The sequence below is a fragment of the Mastigoproctus giganteus genome, chromosome 2 (genome assembly GCF_048544385.1).
Source record: "Mastigoproctus giganteus isolate SK-2022 chromosome 2, ASM4854438v1, whole genome shotgun sequence".
NCBI lineage: Eukaryota > Metazoa > Arthropoda > Arachnida > Uropygi > Thelyphonidae > Mastigoproctus > Mastigoproctus giganteus.
In genome coordinates this window covers 157,883,283-157,907,860 of record NC_143576.1, presented here as the reverse complement: position 1 = coordinate 157,907,860, position 24,578 = coordinate 157,883,283, and the positions used below count along the sequence as shown (strand labels likewise).

At 34.8% G+C, this 24,578-nt stretch overlaps 1 protein-coding gene across 4 annotated transcripts in view; it reads right to left on the bottom strand.

The window, feature by feature from the left end:
- Nucleotides 1–24,578, bottom strand: part of LOC150089689 (tetraspanin-5-like) — a 156,037-nt gene that overhangs the window by 111,542 nt on the left and 19,917 nt on the right. For all 4 annotated transcript variants that reach the window (XM_090368731.1, XM_090368732.1, XM_090368733.1 and 1 more), the window contains exons 2-3: nt 15,919–16,113; nt 7,229–7,303 (exon numbers count right to left, since the gene is read on the bottom strand). In XM_090368731.1, the coding sequence (XP_090224857.1) occupies nt 7,229–7,303; nt 15,919–16,113 (270 nt within the window). The remainder of the gene's footprint in view (nt 1–7,228; nt 7,304–15,918; nt 16,114–24,578) is intronic.

Below are 24,578 nucleotides of genomic sequence, written 5' to 3'. Positions count from 1 at the left end.
TTTTTATTAATTTTAGCAGAATTTGTGAACTGAAATTATAACAAAATGCTATTTTTACCAGACTTTTCTATTTAAATACATGTTGATAACACTATTAAAAAAGGGCAGTGTGGTAAAAAGTCTCATTTTAAAATCTGATCTATGATGGGTCAAATTTTCATTTCTTTAATTTTTCTTGCAGATCCTGCTACTTTATAGTCTCTCTTTAGCATCCAGCAATAGTCAGCCATTGCATTGACATTCCACCTCCCCTGGCACCTCAGCTCCATGTCTTTAATGTCCTAGTGAAACCTCTCACCTTGTTCTTCAATAACACTTCCTACATTTTCTGAGTAGTCGATGTGGAAGTGTAAAAAATGTACTTTGACACACATGTTGCAGCCCATCTTCTTGAAATTTGCAAACATATTTTCAATTATATTCTTGTAGTACTCCAGATCCTTGTTCCCTAAGAAGTTCTCAACAACAGATCCGTTTTTTCTCTTTTATTCATAGTTCCTCAAAATCTGTCCCTCATCAGTTTGCAAATTTGAGGTCCAACAAAAATACCTTGTTTTAGCTTCCCTTGGGCAATTGATAGGAATTAAGTGCAAAGGAAGTTGAAACAGGAACCTTCCTGAGGTACAGCTTTCACAAACTATTTCATGAAACCCAGTTTGATGTGTAAGGAGGACAATTTTGAGGTCTAACAGTGGATTATGAACTATGTTCTTTGATTCAGTCAACAAACTGCCCCTATTTGGCCAGACCTTGACATCCCAGTGCTTACTCCTTGCCCGACTGTCCCACTCACAAAAAAAAGAAAGGCATTTTTGTGTAGTCAGATTGCTACCCAAGTAACATACCTATCACTTTAAAGTCAGCATAGACCAACCAACCAATCATGTTCTTCATACTTAATATTTGTCAACAGCTTCAAGTTCTCATATGCTTCTTTCAAATGCACAGAGTGAGCTACTGGAACTGACCCATATTTATTTCCATTGTGGAGTAACACGCTTTTGAGATTCCTCATTGATGAGTGAATAAAAAGTCTCCGCTGTGTAAGAATGTAATTAATTCTTAAACAGTTCATTAAGTCATTCATATTACCGCAAAAAAACCATAGAATTATTCTCAGAAAAGTAGGGGACTAGCTCTCATTCTCTGTGTCTGTACTACAAAAAAAAAAAAAAAAAAAAAAAAAAAACCATACCATGTGCTAGATTTTTTGACTTAAGTCTAGGAGGTGCCACCAAGGATTTCTGCAGATTGCTTTGGTAAATTTAACTATCTTACCAGATCATTGAGTTTATGCTGTGAAAACTGTTTTAGTTGACAGCTGAACTTAACGCCTCCAGGTGTGTAGACTTCAGTTTCATCTTCAGAAGCTTTGCTTCACTTTCAGCACTCTCTCTGCTGTACATTCTCCAATATAAGTAGAGAGCATAAAACAGTGGTGTCCAACCTTTTCCAATACAAGGGACATATTGAAAGCTAGATTTGTTTTGTGGGCCGCACAGTGATTAGAGAAAAATTAGCATGTTACATTTTCCATATCTTGTTACATGTAAAAGGAAAGTTTCTATTTTCATGTTATCGTTTTCTTTTTTTCCAGGCTATATATAAAAAAATGCAAATTCCCAACACTTACATGCAACAAATCTATGTCAGTGATTTATTTTTTAGATTTTATTATTAAAATTATAAAAATGACTTCCTTTAATGTTTTAAGAAAATACTTTAGTTTTTTTTTTTAAAAAAATGCCTTTCTTTTGCTTTTAAATGCTCCCTTTAGAAAATTTACTGAAAAGGATCACAGCTTTTCAATATTAAGGTGAATAAATAAATATAATGATACCCTTAAAATTGAAAATAGTAGAAAATTTTATTAAGTACAATATACAATAACATTTACTGAACAAAATTTAACATTTAATGAGATGATTGAGGCTAAATATTTTTAGATAACTGTTCAAAATTTTGAAAATTCATGACACTAGCTCTCAATATGGAATGAAGATGCTCATCTGCTATTCTGTTTCTTTTTAAATATTTACAGTATTTGATTTCATGAGTGAAGAGTGAAACAATTTGCTCGCAAACATATGTTGATCTGAACAAAATAGCCATTTTAATTGAATTTTGTTTCATTAGTGGAAAATCTTAAGATGGGAGAGCCTTGTAGAATTCAAAAATTCTACAAGGCTCTCAAGAATAAACTACATACTTTTTGCAAGTATGTAGTTTATTCTTGCAGTCCATATACTTAATTTTGAACTATGCTTTGGCTTGAAGATCAATAAGTTCAAGTTGCATGCTGAGATTGTAGTTTTCAGCCATAGAAGTAAATGGATTCTCAAACAAGTTTGTCTTTTTTATGGTATCTTGTATCAGCAAATTGACTTTCAAACTCGTCAAAAAGTAATTGTAATAATGAGAGACAACGATTCTTGTGAAATATGTCTTTCTCTTTTAGCTCGATACAACCTTCGAAGTGAACTAAATTATCATGCTCAATTTGGGATTTAAATAATAATTTATTCTGAAATGATCTGATTTCACCATACAAATCAGAGACCAATTTTTCTTTCTTACAGACATTTCATGACTAGAAATGTCTGTAAGAATTGCAAGGTCAAACAGCCACTCCATATTTGATAGTTGTTTTATTGGTTTTCCTTTTTCTGTCATAAAAATATCAATTTCATCACCAAGTTTAAAGAAATAACACTTTGCCACGACTAAGCCATCTTACTGCACTATGTAAAATTACATCTTTGTATTCAGCTTCAATTTCTTAAAGAAACTGTTGAAACATACGGTGATTAAGGCCATGTGATATTATAAAATTTACAGTTGAAATAACCACCTTTATAATGTATTAGAGATCCAATACATTCCCATATACTTTGATCTTAGCTGAAAGGCCGAGAAGCGATTAACACGATGGGTTTCCGAAAAGTAAGATAACACATATTTTTTCTTAATAATGGTGAAAGGGAATGAGATGAAACACAGTGGACAGACCTGTTAATAACGTTCAAAAAGACTGCCAGTGCAGTGTTGCGGTACTGATGCCTCACAGCAGATTCCAGTTGCAAAATGCCATCTACCATGCGAGTTGTTGTTGTTTGGTTTTTAGGAGCATTAGCAACTAAGGCCATATTGCTCTGGGAATATGTGGTGGTCATTCCCTGACCTTTCCGCATCCTCCGTATTTGGTGGTGACGGGCTCGAACCCCGGTCTAATCAAGAAGCGTGTGCTATGCACTGCTGCTCCTTCCCACCTGGCTACGGAGGCGCCACCATGCGAGTGTGGTCCAAAACATGCGTTCGTGAAGTTATTCACTTTTTGCAAGCAAAAGGGTCTTCACCAAGTGACATTCACTGTGAATTGGTTGCCGTGTATGGCAAAAAGGCGATGGCAAAGAAGCAGGTGTGTTTTTCATGGAATGAATTTAAAGCGGGCCGTGTGACATTGAAGATCAACATTGGGTGGGCAGACCTTCATCGAACAAGACAGAAGACAACATTTTTTTTTAAGTGCACTGTTCTTGAAAACAGGCAAGTGAAACTGCGTGAAATTGCACAAATAGTGAACAAGAGTAAGTCGACTGTTCAAGAAATTGTTCACAATGTCCTTGGCTTTAGAAAGGTGTGCTGCTGCTGGGTGCCCCAACAATTGTCAGAGGAGGACAAAGCAAAACGCATGGGGATGTGTCTGGAGAACCTGTTGCGATACAGCGACGAAGGAGAGGATTTTCTTGCTCGCATAGTCACAGCAGACAAAACGTGGGTTCATCACTTTACCCCGCAGAGCAAACAAGACTCCATGACCTGGAAAAACCACAACTTCCTGTGAGCAAAAAATTCAAACTGTTCCCAGTGTACAAAAAGTCATGGCCACAGTGTTCTGAGATCACTAAGGCGTTCTCTGTTGGTGGATTTGATAGAGGTGTACAAAGCCTTGAATGGTTTGAGCATGCTCAATGCTGATGGGATTCTTCCTCTTGCTCAGAATAATCGCCTGAGAGGGCATAAATTCAAATTGAGGAAAGACAGATGTAGGATAGATGTGCGGAAATTTGCCTTTAGCCAGCGGGTGGTTGGTAGGGAACAGACTTCCATCTCTTGTCGTGGAAGTTGATAGCCTAAATAAGTTTAAGGCTCAGCTGGACAGGTATTTTGAACGAACAGATGGGTGAAGTGGAAGTGGTTATTTTTTTTTTGGCTGATGCTGCATAAGCTTGCTTTCTTGCATCAAATGCCTCTACTAATGCTAATGTTAAGCGATTTGCAAAAAAAATAATATTTCTGAAATCAGCTTAAAAAACTGAGTTAGAAACAGCCAGTGTTTTTTTTGTAAAAAAATAGGTGCCGTACCTCATTCTTTGCTATCAGGAAAAATGAAAATTAAAAGGATTTTTAGAATTCTAAAAATACTCTAAAATTTTTTTAGTACTCTAAAAAATTTCCTTGATATTGTTACTTTAGTAGTAATGTTTTTGGATTAAGGATAACAAATTAAATATATTAACAGTTTATTAAGCATAATTTGTTATTTAAGTATATAAAAAAATAAGCATAATGTGTAAAAAAAAAAAAAGTGAGTAAAATAAGTAAAAAAGTAAAAATTTTATAATAAAGTTTTTGTAGAATATTCCAAATTTTTATTAAGTTCTCATCCAACATACTATGCTGATTTCTTTTCTTCTATTTGTGTCTGTTGCTGAATGATGTTTCCGAAGCAGCCACGAATCGACATATTTGCTGGATCGAAGTGTGTCACCGATGGGCCTACAATTTTAAGAAATTGTAGTGAAGAAATTGTTTTTGTCATCAACGAAGATCTGGTTAGGCCGACGATCAGATTCATTTGTGAAATTGGTATCGTACTCAAGAGCGTTCATCAAAATGCTTCAATTATTCTGAAACCATCTTATCAATTAAGTATTCCTGAAATCCCTGAATTGCATCTCTTTCATTTAACTGTAACCTGATTGACAATTTTCTAACGTCATTTTCACCAAATGGCAACATTTGACGTTTAGAAGGTTTAATATCTTTGTTGTCCTCATCTTCCTTCTCTCGTCATCGATATTGTCACTAGTTCTTTGAACAAGTTGTTAAATTTGAATATTTTCTTTTCTTTTTTTTTGAAACTGTCCAAAACGTCGGTGTCATTCGAATATTCAGGTACTGTGCCCATGTAAACAGAGATAGGGAAAATTTATGGAAAATTGTGGATAATGCACTTCTGCGAAACAACAAATGATTTTTTGTTGGGGTAAAAGAAAACCACTTTCTCCTAATTCTTGAATAGGACAACGCTTACAGTTGATTCACAGCAGTGTCCAACCTACGGCCCGCACAGAAAGTGAACTAAAACAGAATTTTAAATTTTGTTAATTATCAAAAAATTCTCATTAAATGTAATTGTGTATGTACTTAATAAAATTTCCAATTTTTCTTTTACATGTAACAAGATATGGAAAATGTAACACTAATTTTTCTCGAATCACTCAGTGCAGCCCACGAAAGAAATATAACTTTGAATTTTTTTGAATATGGCCTCTGTATGGGAAAATTGTATTTGTATTTTTGTATGGGCGGCTCCTAGAACAGAAGTTAATCTCCGCCTCGTTGCTCTGCTCAGTTTTTACAGACTCTGTCAAGGTAAGGCAAGTGTGTATCATGTAATAAAAAAAAGTTCCAACCAGTTGAATTGGGTTAAACTGAGGCCACACAGAGTGCTACGTACACTATGTGTGGGAAAAATAGTTCCCTTTATAGACAACGTAAGGGGCCACACAGAACTGCATAAGCTACGTTTGCTGTCTAGCTATGTCGCCGTGTTGTTTGATTTGTGGCTATATTTTTAAGCTTCGCTGACAACGGGCATGCGCAGTAGACATCTTGTACAAGACTGATGACGATAAAAACAGAAATTTAGTTCTCTTTCTCTGCTGAAGTCTCGTACAAATCATAGCCAGTGTGGCCACTTGGTGTAGTGAACGTAACAAACATAGCGTACAAAGCATGCATAGCATACATAGTGTAGCGTTCTGTGTGGCCGCGGCTTTAGGGGAAAAGGAAGCAGAGAGAAAAAAAAAAAAAAGTTTTAATCCTGGACAGGAGATTTTCATTCCACTCGGGAGAAAGTGAGAGGACAGACAAATTTTGCCTGTGAGCTTATGTGTGTGTTCTGTATGTAGTGTTGTGCATTGGCCTTTTAGCTACCTGGAAGCAGTGATCACATGGACTTCTGCCTCCAGGTACTCATCCCTAGCCGTAGGAAGGCAAGGCCTCCCCTACTATCTGCTCGCCCTCCCTGGGAGAACAAGTTTCCTAGGGAGGAAAAGAAAACTAGAACTAGAGTTAGGTGAAGAGGGGAAGGAGAAAGAGGAGGGGGATTCCCCTGGCCCAAGGGAGCCACAGTCCAGGATAAATCGCTGGAAAAAAAAAAAAAAAAAAAACGAGTGGGTGAAAGGTTGCTAGCCTGACCTGGGGGAAAAGGTTGGACACCGCTGCAGTATAAGGTTGACAAAAGACCACTGGCAGCATCGGGAATATCCCTTGATCTGCTCACTTGACCAGCGCGACATCTCTGTATGTGGGACAGGTGGTCGGATAAGTGTTATGAGTATCCCTAAGTTGTAGAATGGTAATCCCGTTAGCTCTCTTAATTCATGCAGCAGCACTAATTGCCTAAAGGCTAGAAATGCGAACAGTGTGTACCGAGTTAAGTCTGTCCTAAACCATTCTCTATATGAAAATTTTCTTTGCTCAACAGAAACTATTTTAAATGTAACTTCCAAGGGGAAATAAAAAAAAAAAAATAGCTATAAAAGGAGTTTGTTAAACAGAGGTTCGAATGAGTAATTTAGAATTCTAAAAATGGTTATATAGTTTATAATGGTTATAAAATTTTATATAGAAAACATCTTAACAATAGACAGTCAAGCTTATTATAAGACTTTAAGCTTATTTGAATAGTAGGTAAACATGTGAAAAAAAATTTACGGAATATTACAAATTTTGAAGTGTACTGCATCCAAATATCACACGTCACTGTCAATAAAGGTGCCGGTACGGCATACCATCGCAAAAAAAAAAAAAGCACTGGAAACAGCTATTAGTTTACAAACATCGAAAATCATGCAGAGTGGTATAACTAACATAAGACTACCTCCAGGGTAAACTGATTCAAGTGAATATTAGTAATATTCAAAATTTTGTTACTTACCCAGTCTTTAAAAATGAAACCAAGAATTCCAGCAGTCATTTCAACCAACAGCAAGATTGCTAGAAAAATTGCATACTGAAAAATGAAAAATATGAAATTAAGATCAGACAACTTAACACAAATTCTTTAAAAACTCGAGCATCCTTGTGGCTTGTGGGATCTGTATTTTAAAATCTAAATTTCAGAGAGAATACCTAGTGACTGAGCAATTTTAGTGAAGCACATTTCAATTAATGTTATGCACTAATAATTCAATTTATTTACATTGACAAACATTTATGACTAAAAGGGAATGCTAGTTCCCTTTTAGTCAAAGGTTTGGTTCAAAATGTAAATAACAGTTTATTTGTTAAATGTAAACAAATGACAATAAACAAAGTACAGCATATGTTGTCTTGCACTGTAATGTCAATTTAAGTTCGTGCCTAGAATTAGAGAATATCAATGAACGTTCAGAGAAAAAAAAAAAAACACTTTTGCATTGGAAGATAAAAAAAATAACCATTTTTCTAAAGGGATTATTATAAAAAGGTTTATCAGTATGTGCACTCTATCAATGTGATATTTTGATTTTATCAATACTACGGAGAAATTCAATCAATCTCTTGCATGAAACAACAAAAATTGCTAATTATAAGTTTATAAACAGGCCTATGTCAGTCATCCTTTCATGTGTTTTTTTTTGTCAATAGGATTTACTGTTTAGATCAAGGGTTCTCAAACTTGGCAATAAGCTGGCCCCCTAAAATGATAAATTAATTTGTGCAATCCTCCCACCCCTCATAAATAAAACAAATTATTTTATTTTGGTTTGAGTTGGGCAAGAAATAAATATATTGCTTGTTTTTAATAATTGAAACTTATCTATATATCAAATAAACAAACGACAGAACCATACAACTTTATAAAACAAAAAGATTACATAAAAAAAAAAAAAAAAAAAGTTATCCCCAAAGTTGACTCCCCCCCCCCGGATCAAACTAACAGTTTAAGAATCCCTGGCTTAGATAATGCAATAGATTTAATGCTCACAGCACAGCAAGCTTTGCCTTTTACAATCAACTGGCATGGTATTACATTACTTTTAAACAGATGGCTCCAAAAATTCTGTGACCATTTGTTTAAAAGATGAGGCACTGCTGTGACTGACTGTTTCAGGATGGCACCTCATTAGATAGGCGTCTCTAGCAAAAAAATGCATACAAAGCAGTATACAGAATACAAAGCTCAAATCCAATTTGAGCTACTGCAGTATGTTAGAACTAAAGCCAATGCTATATTGGCTTCAGAGAAACAAATTCACATGCTTTTTTAAAATTAAAATCAATTTTAATTTTAAATTGGATTTTCCTTAAAATCCAGGAGGAAATAAAGTAAACTACAAAAAGTGTGTTAAATTGTGAATACTTCACAAGATGTGCGCTGAAGTGAAACCAATTACTTTGATATATTATTATTAACTGGTGAAAAGTTAATTAGTCATTTACTTTTCACTTCTACTAATCACAAAAAATGGAATATTCAATTAACTGAAGGGGAATACACTAAGTATCACCCACAATGCATAGCATATTATCTAACTTGCTAATAAAGTTGTATTTTTTTAAGTTACAAAGCTTTGAATGACTTTGCACAATGATCCGATCCAGATTTATTCTTTTTTTTCTTTTTAGTTACAGAACATTTAAAGTTACAGAACATTTAAAAGCAGTAAAACACCTGACTCCAAATATATTTTTCAAAATTAAAAGATTGGACAATACCAAAAGCAGAAATAAAGATTTCCTACATTGAGGTACATTTAAATTCACAAAACATGACTGCATTAATGCCAGTTTTAGATCCACTTTGAATTCCATTATTGAGAACAACTATTGGAAAGAAAAAGGTGAAATTAAGAATGTAAGTAATGTAAAAAGTCAATACAATTTTAAAAGATTAAATTTAACTAAAACACATATGATTTACAATAATCCTAAGCATGCTCAGAATGTAAGGATTCGAATTCACTAAATTAACTACAAATGATCAAAATTTGTAAGGAATTCAAAGTATGCATCAAGAATAAAACTATAGGAGGGTTAAAGGAAGCTGATGAACCAGTTAACAATACAATAGGCTGAAGGTTACCTGCATGCTAAATGGTAGTAATGAATAAATCAGGGGGTAAACTGCCAAACCGTGGTCTGCAAACAAACCGTAAATGATTTTTCATGGACTACAAGTGATCCAAAACTTACATCAACAATTCATAAATAATTATTTCAGTTTTATATTTTTGCAAGTTCCCTTAGCTTTATGTGTGACATTTAAAAAAATATAAAATATTATCAAGTGTTATAATGAATGCTTTCTTAGCATTATTTATGCAAAAAAACTTCAAATAAACAATTTTATTTTATAATACAATTTAATACTTGAATGACTATCAACACAGCAAACAGTGCAACTTTTCCCGTTGTCCCTCTATGTAGAGAAGTGTGTAGAGAAGAGCTCTGTAGTATCTAACAAGCATGATATTAACAAATGGGGGTGGAAGCTATTTCTCCCCTATGTAGATTTGCCAAGTCACAGCAGCCTAAGAGAATCTGTTGACAAATGCAGTTCACTGTAGTTTGTGCAAGTGTAATAATGCACTTTTAATTAAACATAACAAAAGTTATTTAAATTTTCTCATTAATGTATCTCTTTTTATATAATTAGTATTAGCAGTGGCAAACAATGCAAGAAAGCAAGCTTATAGAGCATCAGGCAAAAAAACCCTTCCCACATCATCTGTCCATCCCCTTAAACAGTTTATCTAGTTATTATCTACAAACATTCTGTAATAATTAATAAAAGGAAATAAAAATATATCTTGTTATAATATTTATTTGGAATTTTGTTCATTTTATGCCAATAACAGATCTTGGTAATAAATACCAAGAAGAAAACTAAACTGATGACCCTTAAGATGAACTCAGATGCAAAGAGGGACAAGACACTTAACACAAAGTACACAGACTGATGTTTATTGAATATTGGGACCAATTCTCAAGCTTGGTGTCTCATATGGCTCTATATCATAAAATGAATTCTAAAAATAAAGATAACCACAATTTTTACCATATTACTTAAAATAGGACTTGAAAACCATATGAGGGGGAATTTTACAAGGTGAGATCAAAAAGCATTCCCAATATTCTTGTTCTGTAATTGCTAATAGTTCCTGTGCTGTATTCTGAATAATTTCCTCAGTCATTTCTAACTCAGTGACTTTTCAAAATTTCAAACTTAGGGAAGGGGTAGATCAGTGAGCCAATTGTATGATTATGATGTATCACAGTGATGGAGTTCTTTGCAAGGTATTTTTGAATAAGAAGTGCCAAGTGTGTAAGGACATTATCATGATTCAAATACCAATTCCATAAAGACCACTTTTTTGGCCCTTTCTTTGACAATATCATGCAATCATAACTGTTTTGCAGTATTGGAAAAGATAAGTCTTCCATGAGAGGACCTTTGTTTCCAGGTCAGAGCTATATGCCCACAATTCATCACTTCACTAGTAATGACGTAAGAAACAAAGTATAGGTCAGCAGCAGCATTCTGACAAAGATCCAGACATATGAGAAATTGCCATCCTTTGTGTTCATTATTGATTATGAAAGAACATCCTCACTATTTAACACAGAGGCACAAAACTTGATTGAAATGTATTGCATTTCAAAAACTTACCTTAAAACTGACTGGTACATATCATAACAAAACCAGTTTCACTAGCAATTTTGTTGCAGATAGTTAAATGTTGATCACTCCTAATCAGATCATGAACACTAGTGAGTTAATTTCAGTTTTGAAGTTGAAGGGCAGCCAGAATGAAGTTCATCTTCAACAGACATGTGGCCTTAACTTCGCAAACTGATTAAACAACACACAGCATCTTCTCCAAAAGCTGTTTTAATGTTTCGTGGGTTTCTACTACACTTTTTACTAAATTGAAACAAAATTTGATGCAAGTACGTTGCTCAGTAAAATTACTCATTTTATAATGTGATGAAATGCATACAACACGCCCGTCTATTCAATGTGAATTATTCAGATTAACTGCAGATAATTCATGTGTTACTATGCCTGGATGAGTTGCTGAACACATAACAAGCTATAATTAGTTACAACAATGCAATTTCAAGACACAAAGGCAGTCCTCCCAAACTTTTTGATCATAGCTTTATATATTCAAAAATTAGTGAGGACAAACCTAAGTTAAAACAAAGATTTTTACTGTAGGCAAAGAAGTGTTAATTACTTTATGTTAATGCTCAAAGGGAAAAAAATGGAAAGTGAATATGAAACCTCAAATTATCTATTTGGCAATATGACATGATGAGAATAAAGATTTATTTAATTTATTGGTCCTTATTTATTTCAAGATACAAAGGCAAAGGGGGGGACCCCCAAACTTTTGATCATAGCTTGTATTATATCAGTGGTTCTTAACCTTTTTTTACCTACACACCCTCTTGTCAAATTTAACATCAATTGCGTACCCCCATTATAAAATATATCTTTATTTACTTATTTGTACAATATTTTAGTAATCTTAAATATTTAACAAGCATAAATAATGAATACAAATAAAATAAATAAAAAGAAAATAAAAAATATAATAAAACCAGAAGTTTAATGTGAGCATTGTTGCTATTTGTTCATTATTAAAATGGTGAACTGGGGAACCATCTTCGATAAAGAAACACGCATATCACATTCCACAAGAAGCCTATTTTGTTTCTTCGTTTTTAATTAAAAAAAGCGCCAAAAATTCTGCTTCGCACATATAACTTGTCACAAATGGAATTAAAAGATTCATGGCTCTTCTTATTAATGCAGGATAGGATTCTTTTAAGGAAGACAAATTCTTCTAAACATGTAGAATTAAATTTTTGTTTTAGCAATTCTTTTGATTTTAAATCAATAAGGTCATTTTTAATTGATTCCTCATCCTTAATATCATCAATGTGAATAATAAAAGGATTACAGATCCATGTTGCCATTGTTAACTCATCAGAACAAATTATCAAAAGAACTTTGAAGCTTGTCTATATGTACAATAATATCTGTCTGCACAGAAATGAGCAAGATCATGTCACTGTTTTGATCCTTTTTTTTTTAAAGCTGATTCTAAATTTTCCAAATTTAGATAGTTCGATGGCTCCAGTCTTCTTTTCTAAAGCCGTAACTTTGATAAAAATGCTTGTAATCTTTTCAGAGGCATCAATGATAGTAACTGCAGTTCCTTGAATTGAAAGATTAATTTCATTCATGTGGTCAAAAATATCTGCTAAATAAGCCAAACTAATTCGAAATTCTTGTTTTTCAAATTACTGGGCAAGAAAACTTTTGTTTTAAAAAGTATAAAACTTCTACATCGAATAAGCGTTTTAATATTTGCCCTGTGGAAAGCCAGTGTATTTCAGTATGATAAAGAAGAATTTCATGTTGTGCTCCCATTTCTTGACATAATTTTTTGAAAATTCGGTGATTTAGAGCATAGGATCTGATCAAGTTGATGACTTTTACTACCGTTTTTAAGACTTCATTGAGTTTAGGTGGCAAAATCTTGGATGCTACAGCATGTTGATGTACCATACATTGAGTTACGACAGTTTGTGGAATTTCTTTTTTTATTAAACCAGCAAATCCAGAAGTATTTCCAAGCATTTCCAGTGCTCCATCCATACAAATACTGCCAAGTTTTAATTTCCAGTCAAAATATTGTTTTCCATAAAAAAATTTAACATATTAAATATGTCAATGCCTTTCATAGTTTCTTGGAGAGGTTCGCAAAATAAAAATTTTCTTCTTTGATGATATTCATGTTGGTAACGAATGAAAGCTAGAAGCTGACTACATTGAGAAATGTCTGTAGTTTCATTAAGTTGAATACTGAAAGGGTATGCTGTTGCTCTTAATTCCTCCATTATCTGGTTTAAAATGTTATCAGACATGACTTTAAATCCTGGATGATATAACATCATTCGAAAGAGATAATGCTTCAAGTTTCTTTCTTTCACTTAAACCACATACGAGTTCAACCATTTCCAAAGCACAGGGTTTTACTAAGGTTTTGCTGATTGTGTGTGGTTTTTTTTGTTTACAAATGTGATATGCAACTTTATAAGATGCTTCAAGACATGGTTTCTGTGAAGGAGTGAATCCAAATTTTTGTAATGTAGCTGATTTTTCAAACCTAGCTTTCTTGATGTGAAATTGCTCTGGATTGTCTGATAGGTATTCGGGATGTACTGAAGTGAAATGTTCTTTTAATTTGGAAGGTTTCATAGATCCATTCCCCAAAATTTACTGCACAAGAAACATTGTGGATTTTGTGTCCCATCATGCTCAGTAGTAAAAGTAAAACCAAAGCATATATATGACTCGTTATGTTTTCTTTTCTTTGACATTGGAGGGTCAATTCTGGAAGTAATCGAGAAATAAAAATGACTTATAATTTTATCAAAACCAGCTAACAGTTAGCTTTGCTAATAGTTTTGTTTTATATATGCCTACTCCAGTTAGCTGTTAACTGGAGTAGACATACTAAATAACACTGATTCAAATCTATAAGACGCCTTTAGGGGCTCACATCTGGTGAGTATGGGCTTGGCACACCCAGAGTCCTGAGCTGGATATCATCATTCTTCTCTTTCTTGGTGATTCCTTTCTACTTCTCTCTCTCTCTCTCTCTCTCTCTCTCTCTCTCTCTCTCTCTCTCTCTCTCTCTCTCTCTCTCTCTCTCTCTCTCTCTCTCTCTCTCTCTCTCTCTCTCTCAGGCTAACTCTGGAATTTTTTTTTGGCTGGTGCAGCATAAGCCTCAGGCTTCCTTGCATCATATGGCTAATAATAATAACTCTTGGTGTAGCTATCATTCCACCCACAATGCATCGTGAAAAACAAAAGAAATGCCTTTTGTTACCGAGTTGTGATTTTTTTTTGTTATTTTCAATTTCTTCAGGTAATATTTTGAAACAGTTGTTAATGTGAAAAGTCGTAAAATGGACCATCGTAAAACGGGACCTGCCTCTGTGTGTGTGTGTGTGTGTGTGTGTGTGTGTGTGTGTGTGTGTATGTGTGTATATATATATATATATATATATCACTGTAGAGCCTTTATTTAAAAACTATAAAAAGACAATATGTTTATCCATCAATAGAAGACTCAGAAGTTGTGCAGCAGACTCGATTTACCGGGATCGGATTAACGACGTTTTGCAAGTTGTAAATAAGCAATAAAAAGCAGCATTATAAGTTGTGATTGGGGAATGAAATTACCTATTATCCCGCAACCACCTGCTGCTCCAAAAAAAAAAAAAAATAAAAAAAATTAAAAACCCCATAATGGAAAGAGAACAAATGTTTAGTTTGTTTTAGTGAGTCATATGGATTGTTGTGTTCCATCGCACCACAAAAAGACAAATTTTGTTTCCTTTATGTCAGGAGTGTTGAAAAAAATTTTTTATAGTAAAAAAAATCTTTTTTTTTTTTTTTTAGAAATCGCAAAAATTATGGGTAAATGCAAAAAAAAAAGAGTTGTTTTCAATTGAACAAAAACTTGAAATTATTCAACGGTTTGAAAACTGTGCATCCATTAAATCTTTAAAGAACTATTATAATGCTCGTAACCAAACCATACGCGACATCTTAAACATAAAGGGAAACTATTAGATTTTGCAGGTTACATCTGAGAGCATTAAAGACATGGCTATCAGAAAAACGATGAAAGTCTACATACAAGGATCTCAAAAAGGCAATGGTGTTGTGGTTTGGTCAACAATTATATAAACCCATAATATATAACATATGTTAACTTATGTACCCCTATATATAAAGAAGTATGCAAATGATGCAATATAAGCAATAACCTGTTCGACTCTAAGTCAACAACAAGACCGAGCACACAAGACAATGTGATGTATGTTCCATCTCTCTATCTCTCTCTGTGCAATCAGGGTGACTCATCTATCTTCCTAAATCCCATGTGTCTTTCAAAGTACAGTACACAACTGTGAACAGAATTTTTCTTATTTCGATCTGGATTATCCGACATCCAGATTAACTGTAACCAGATTAGTGACGGTTTACTGTATTTACATCAATTCTTCTGTGCAGTGTATTATATTATCATTTGAGTATTAAAAAATACTATAAAGTTTTTCTAAATAAATATGTAATTCATTCTAAGCTCATATCCTCTTTTAGTATATATTTCTTTGAATTAATACTACTATAAATATCAGTATTAGAAAATTGCTTAGAGATTATATAAAAAGCCTCAAGCTAGTTGCAATTTAAATTATGCTAAAGTTGGACAAATGTTCTTAATTTTTTTAACCAAGCCAACTGCTTTATATAAAAAAACAAATTGCCAGTTCCTGAAGAGGCTCTGAACAGATTTCAAACATGTGGTGACCATAAGATAATTCAAGTTCAAAAAATTATTTCCTTTCTTTGAGAGAAATTCACTAATGCTTATTTTTGCAAATAAAAACATGGAATGTGATGGTTTTATTTTGATCATAGCATTTCTACATTCATCTTTTGATGCAATGCAATCAGCTTGTTAAGCACTTTCTTCCACCTTTAGTATAATTAAAAATGTGCAATGACTGCATAATGAAGTTAGATAAAAACAATTCATAATTTGAACTTACTGCTGCAAGAAGACATGTGTTTTCTCTTAATGCTCCAACACACCCAGTGAAGCCGATGATGAATGTGATGGTACCAGCAATTACAAGGATAAAGGCAGGATCCAAGGCAATATTCGTTAATCGACTTAAATTGTTGAAAATATCTTTTTCTGTCCATGCCCAGAATCCCACCACTAGGATACCTAAGCCCAACAGCTAAAAAAAAAAAAAAAAAAACAAACCCCACATTATACACAATCTTATAACTTCAATAAAATACATAAGTTATTTTTATGCAGATTAAATTTACATGATTTATAATTAAGGCATATATATATATGCCCTCTTACCTACTTTGTATTATAGGTATACTCAGGGAATAGTTTGCTTTGTATTGCAGTTTGTCTATATATAGCTTAAATATAAACTTCAGAGCATCTTAGCTGATGTAAGTTGGCAGTTAGTACTTATACTTAGTTGATATAAGGGAGGTGGAGAGTGCGTATAAAGCAAATGGGAGGTGCAACTAGACATGAGAATTAATGTTTTAACACACGACAACATTGTTTCAAACATAAAAAACAGTTTCAAACTTTTGATTTTTAAAGTTCTTACAGTTTTGAAACTTTAAATGAGGAAGAAACAGAAAAATTATAAGAATAACAACTGCATTTAACTAGTTCTTGAAGTGGGTTAGAACACCTTCCCAGTTGATACATTTACTTTTTAAATGTTTTAAGTGGAATACTACTAACTAACAATATTTAATTAGTTCATTAATTTTTTTTTTTTTTTTTTTTTTTTTTGATTTTGGTAGTTGTTGGCGCATCGGCTTCTGTGGCCATATTGCACCTCCCAAGGTTTTTGCAGTACTTTTGATCCAAGCCCGAGGTGGGAATCGAACCCGCGACCTTTGGGTTGCCGGGCAGGTACTTTACCCACTCGGCTAGCCCGGTCGGCTAGTTTATTAATATAAACTAATTAAATATATTATCATATTTTGTAGTTGCACAATTTCTTGCAATCACAGGGAGTCTTGTTACTTTCGATAAGCTAGTATGCCCGCCAAGTGCAAAGATTGATGTGTTACCTACCAGTAGTCAATGTTTCAATGAACCATACTTTTGGCAATAAATAAAAAAAAAAAAAAAAAAACCTTATTGTGCACAGAAATTTTTTTTGTTGTAAATGTGGAAATTAAATTTTACTCGTATAGCAAAAATAAGTTTATACATTGTTATATATAAATTAATTTCTTTCCAAATAATTAAATTAATGCAAATAATTAAATAATACTTAAGCCAAGAAATACATCAAGAAATAATATTAGCATTAGCATTAGTAGAGGCATTTGATGCAAGAAAGCAAGCTTATGCAGCATCAGCCAAAAAAAAAAAGTAACATAAATAAATAAAAATAACCACTTCCACTTCACCCCTCTGTTCGTTCGAAATACCTGTCCAGCTGAGCCTTAAACTTATTTAGGCTATCAACTTCCACGACAAGGGATGGAAGTCTGTTCCACCCACCAACCACCCGCTGGCTAAAGGCAAATTTCCGCACATCTATCCTACATCTGTCTTTCCTCAATTTGAATTTATGCCCTCTCAGGTGATTTTTCTGAGCTAGAGGAAGAATCCCATCAGCATTGAGCATGCTCAAACCATTCAAGGCTTTGTACACCTCTATCAGATCACCCCGCTGGTGCCTAGTTTCCAGACACTGTAATTTGCAAAACTTAAGCCTTTCTTCGTAAGAGAACCCCTTTGTCCCATTCACCAATCTAGTTGCCCTTCTCTGTACTCGTTCCAGCAGCTCTACATCCTTCCTGAAATGAGGCCTCCAGGCCTGTATACAGTACTCTAGGTGTGGCCTGACCATTGCCTTATACAAGGGAATAATCACCTTATCCCTGCTAGAAAAATTCCTATATATCATTGACAATACACCATGAGCTACTCTTGCAGCTCGTCTGCACTGCTCAGAGAACTTCATATCTGCCTGCACCACCACCCCCAGGTCCCTTTCATTCTCTACCACTGTCAGTGTAGTACCACAGAGTTGATACGTTGCTCTGGGGTTGCTGTTTCCCATATGTAGTACTTTACATTTGTCAATGTTAAACTTCATTTGCCACCTCGAAGCCCATCTGCTCAACCTTTCCAAATCCTGTTGCAGCAGCATAGTGTCAGTAGTGTCCTTGACAACCCTGCCAACCTTCGTATCGTCTGCAAACTTGGACATTAAGCCTGATATACCATCATCAATATCATTTATAAATACAGAAAACAATAAAGGCCCCAATACTGAACCCTGAGGGACTCCACTAATAACATTAGTCCACGATGAGCAGTGTCCATTGATTACCACTCTCTGTCTTCTCCTCCTCAACCACCCCTTTATCCATAGCAGCAACTTGCCTCCAATGCCACACTGCTCCAATTTGTGCAGCAGTCTTCCATGTGCAACAGTATCAAAAGCCTTTCTAAGATCCAAGTATATAATATCAAAGTTATTCCCTGCATCCAGTTCTTTTGTGACTGCATCATAGTATCCAATCAAATTGGTCAGGCAAGACTTCCCCTTAACAAAACCATGCTGTGTCCTAGCTATAACTGAAGTCTTGTCTAGATGATCCTGCAGTGCTTCTTTCACCAGTGCCTCCATTAATTTTCCGGGAACAGAAGTTAAACTCACAGGTCTATAATTACTTGTGTCAGCCTTTGATCCCCCTTTGTGAATTGGGGTCACATTTGCACATCTCCAGTCAATGGGTACCTCCCCTGAGTCCAAGGAAGCTCTCATAATTATGGCTAAGGGTTTGCTTACCTCCTTTGCTGCCTCCTTTAATATAACTGGATAGATCCCATCCACCCCAGGTGCCTTTCTTGTGTTTATCTTCAACAATTTCTCCTCCACTTTGCTCTCAGTTATTACAAGATTCTCTAGCTTACTGCTAGAGTTGAATACACCTCTGGCATTCCCCTCGCTGAATAACTCCTCATGTGTGAATGTCGATGCAAAATATTCATTTAGTTTGTTAGCTACCCGAGCAGGGTCATCAACAGTTGACCCATCGATCTCAAGTGGACCAATCTGATTCATCCCCTTCCGTCTAGAGTTTACATAAGTAAAGAACTCTTTGCTGTTTTTCTTCGCATAAAATTAGTGCCCCCCCCAACACACACACAGTGGAATTAATAGGTCTGTTTAAAAAAAGTGTGAAGATGGAAGCATAAATTACACAAAATGCCATAACTAATAGAAGGATAGCAGAAAAAGGAACTACTGTAGGCATGAAAAAGAGAAAATGTCAAAATCCTCTTTGTTATAATGAATTAAGCAAAATTATAGGCTGAATTGAAAAGCCAATTAGAAAGCAGGTAACTGTAAGGCCAAAAATGATTAAGTAAAAATCATTAAATTAAAATAAGGAGTGATAGCCAGCATCATATATGGGTGGGTAATTTTGGTTATAGGTACAAAAAAGGGTTGGAGCAAATATAAATTCAAATCTGATGTTAACTAAAAGTAAAAATTGATATATGATCAGGTACTTCATCAGGGGACTACACCTGACCATGTATCAAGGACTGCATTTCTATACTTGTCCATACCTGTGAGGATAAGCAAATTTAAGAATAAAACTGAGTGAGATCAAAAGAGGGGTAAAGTAATATAACTCTCACAAAATATGGACAAGGTAGTCCCAGCACAGTGTATGCATTATAGCAAAATAAAGCAAGGTGAATTAAGAAGTACAGTGGTAATAAAAATAAAAAATAGAAGTTTATAGTGCAAACTAGATGCAAAAATAAGTGGTTAAAAACAAATGATGCAATTTAGAATAAATTTAATAAGAATATGCATATATAATTTAGGTAGAGTATGTAGATAAAATTTAAGATTATTTTAATTCTTAGTTTATTTTTATTTATTTTTTAAAATTTAAATGATGAACAAGGATGCCACAGAAAGGGATATAATCACTGAAGGAGCAGTAATTGAAAAGGTGGATTCAGATACTTATCTGGGACAAGTAATTAGCTGTAATAATGATAAATGGCTGGAAGTTAAGAGAAGGATAAATTTTGGATGGAGAGCATACTGAGGAAATAGTCACACATAGTGAGGAGCAATATCCCAATTTGTCTGAAATGTAAAATAATGAACCAATGTATACTCCCCACCATGACTTATGGAAATGAAACTTGGACACTCATCAAAAGAATGGAAGAGAAGCTGAAAACTACATAGCAAAGAATGGAACAAATTATATTAGGAATCAGATCGTTAGATAAAAAGAGAAACACATGGATTAGGCAGCAAGCACAAATAAAGGACATTCTTATCAAAACTAAAGAACTGAAATGGACTTGGGCAGGACACATAGCTCAAAGACATGACAGATGGACTAAGAAAATAGCAGAATGGTACGCTAGAGGAGCTAAAAGAAAAACTGGAAGACAACAACTGAGATGGACAGATGAAATTTTTGAGCTGTAAATGGATGGCCATTGCATAAAACAGAAGAAACTGGAAAGTTGCTGGAGAGGCCTTCATTCTGCAGTGGATTGAAAACACTTGATGATGAACCCTCTTTTGATCTCACTCAGTTTTATTCTTAAATTTGCTTTCCTCCACAGGTACGGACGAGTATAGAAACACAATCCTTGATACATGATCGGGTATAGTCCCCTGATCATGTATCAATTTTTAACTTGTAGCTAACATTAGATTTGAATTTTATATTTGCCCTACCCCTTTTTTGGACCTATAACCAAAATTATCCACCCATATCTGATACCGGCTATCACTCCTTGTTTTAACTTAATCATTTTTTGCTTTACAGTTACTTTCTTCTAATTAGCTTTTCAATTTGGCCTATAATTTTGCTTAATTCGCTATAACAAATAGGATTTTCAAATTTTTTTTTTTCTTTTTAACATCTACAATACTTCCTTTTTCTGCTATCCATCTCCTATTAGTTATAGCATTTTGTGTAATTTGCGCTTCCATCTTCACATTTTTTAGCAGACCTATTACTGTAATTCCGCCTTGCATATATAAACTTTTATATCCTTTGCTGCTGCTTTGCATGCTCAGGTGCATATCATCTTTATTTTTATCTCTCCGTTGCCACTTTTTAACCCAATATACTTACCATCATACTTATCAATATACTTATTTGACACACACACACACACACACACACACACACACACACACACACACACACACACACACACGAGCCAAAACATTATGACCAGTGAGTTGTCATGCAAATCGAAGCAACTGCAGGTGAACTATGCTGCGTGCATGAGTCGAGACATGCTTTTAAAAATCACCTGATACTGAGTTCCGTTAATCAGTGTTACGCTTGTTCTTTAGATGGGAAAAGCAGCAGACTTAAGCAAGTTTGACAAAGGCAAACTGTAATGGCCAGACAACTGGGCCAGAGCATATTTGAAACGGCACAGATGGTGGGATGCTCACAGTCAGCCGTGGTTAATATCTACCGAAGGTGGTCTAAGGAGGGAAACCCACAAACCACTGGCCGGCGAGGTGTTGGACGACCACGGCTCACTGATGCTCGAGGTGAGCAAAAGCTCTCCCGGATGGTACTTGGCAACAGAAGGGTGACTGTGGTGCAACTAGCCAGTAATTGGAATGCTGGTGATGTGAGTAATGTGCCACAACACACATTATCGAACCATGCTGAAAATGGGGCTGCATAGCCACAGGCTGCTCCGAGTGCCCATGCTAACCACGGTTCACCGGCGACAGAACCTACAATGGGCACACAAGTATCAAAACTGGACCTTGAGTGACTGGAAGAAGGTAATGAATCTTATTTCCTGTTGCACCATGTGGATGGCCGGGTACTTGAGGAAGTGATAGTGCCTGGATGCACCATGGGATGAAAACAAGCCGGTGGCAGCGGTGTCATGCTTTGGGCGATGTCCTGCTGGGATACCCTGGGTCCAGTCATCCATGTGCCGGGCACTCTGACGTCTGCCACCTACCTAAACATCATTGCTGACCAGGTACACCCTTTCATGGCAACTGTCTTCCCCTCTGGCAATGCCATCTTTCAGGAGGATAATGCATCGTGCCACACCACCCAGATTGTTCGAGACTGGTTCGCGGAACATGAGGAAGATTTCCAAGTATTGCCCTGATCTCCAAATTCCCAAAACATCAATCCCATCAAGCCTCTGTGGTTTGTGTTGGAACAGTAACTCTGATCTGCGGCATCTCAACCACGGACCTTACAGGAGTTAAAGGATCTGCTGGTTACGTGTTGGTACCATATACAACAAAGACATATTTAGAAATCGTATGGCATCCATGTGTCGCCAGGTACAAGCTGTTTTGGTTTCATGTAGAGGGCCAACATCATATTATGTAGGTGGTCAATGTTTTGACTTATCAGTGTGAGTGTGTGGCACTAATTTTTAATATTATTGCGTACATGCACACCCAAATGAAAACTATGTGTTAATCATAAGTTAGCATTGTTTTTATTCTATAATTTTAAGGCTGTATTTATAAAGAATACCCAATATTTTTTCTGATAATTCTGGAATAGAGAAGGTGAACGTAGAAGAAATTCCCTAGTAAATTTGTTTCCATACATTAAAAGAGTCATCTATAACCATTCTCAAGTGTATTCCAACCTTACTAAATAAATCTCTTCTTCCAACTTGCACTGGTGATGCTAAAAAAAAAAAAGTGTATCAGACTTTGTTAAATCTATAATTAGATCAGGCTCTTAACATATATTCTCTCCTATTTATTATCAGTAGAAAAAATTGTGGACTGAATTAAATTTTCACCTAACTAGTATTTTCAGTTAGGTTGGTATTTCTCAACCAAGTCCTCAATGTTTCATATCAATAATTTTCACATGAATAATCATATTTATTGCCAAAAGTTCAATGTTCATTGAAACAATGGCAACTGGTAGGTAACACAATCTTTGCACTTGATGGGCATACTAGCTTACCACATTCTTATACAATATGGACAAGGTAGCCCAAAAGACTACCTTGTCCATACTCTATAAGAATGTGCTAATTACATTTTTTTGCTCTTTGGCTTTTCACCTTTCTTCTACTACTATGGACAAGTACAGAAATGCAGTTCCTGATACATGGTCAAGTGTAGTCCCCTGATAAAATACCTGACCCTGTATCAATATTTACTTCAGCTGACATCAGATTCTGCATATTTGCCTTACCTGTAGTCTACTTTTATCTAAATATGTCTGATGACAGGTTTACCACTTTTTATTTATATTTTACCTCATTATTAATTTTACTTGACAGTTCAATCACCTCCTATTGGCTTTGTAATTCAGCTCATAATTTTCTTAATTCATCATAACTTTTAGGATATTAACATTCTTTCACCTTTTACATATCTGCTATACTTCTTTTTCTACTATTCTCACCCTTCTAGTCACTGGGACTTTGTGTAATTTTCACTTCCATCTATGCATTCTCTCTCTCTCTCTCTCTCTCTCTCTCTCTCTCTCTCTCTCTCTCTCTCTCTCTCTCTCTCTCTCTCTCTCTCTCTCTCTCTCTCTCTCTCTCTCTCACTTTACGCTGTATATTTAAGAAAATAAAAACAGGAATGTGCTTAAATCATACAGTACTAGCTAAGTATGAAGTTCTATCTCCTGCCCATGTGAGAGGTGTAATGCCCTTGGAACACCTGCAGGGTGGGTTCTTTATTAAACTATCTGAAGACTTCCTAACCTGTTATTCAAGTACAAAGCAAACAAAAGAATGAGCATGGATAAAAAATATCTATTTAGAAACACTGATAATACCAAAGAATAGAAGTCAATATATTATTCCTTTTGTTTAAGAGAGTAAATTTCTTTTGGTTAATCAAAACTTAATCAGCTTACATTTAAATAAATTTAACCATTATTGTAATAATACCTTAGTATATACTTTCATTAATATTATTGAAAGTATATACCTTAGTATATTCTTTCAATAATATTAATCAAATTAAGCATGTTAAAAATAACATGAAAATAGTGTGTTCATATTAGATTTCAGGTAGTTTATTAGTCAATTTGTATATATGTGGTGGTAATTTAACTTGCAAAAAGTTGTTTCAGAATGCTAAAGACCAGAAATTAAAAAAAAATAAAAAAATATATATAATTTCTGGTTTTTTGCATTCTAAAAAAAAAAAAACAAAACACATTTCAAATCGTATAGTATCATCCCCAGGGATTTCCATTAATGATTCAGAGTATTGTTGAAAAAGGACAAAATAATCCCATATGTGCCTGTCATAGGTTAATCTGAAAGAGACATTCTTACACAATAATAAGGCATAATTATTATGCCTTTGCCGACCGGGCTAGCTGGGTGGGTTAAGTGCCTGCCTGGCAACCTCATTATTTGTTGCAGGTTCGAATCCCGCCTCGGGCTTGGATATCACGATGGTGCAGCACCTCCGGTTACTGCTGGATTTCACGGCCACGATACATGAAGGAAGCAGGTAAAAACTGGTTCCTTCGTGTATTACTCACATCATACGAAATAAATAAATAAAATTATGCCTTTATTTGATATTTTCACAAAAAGTTCAGGACATATAAACAGAAGTGGAATGTGGCACACATGTAACTTATTAAGAATATAGTATACTCATTC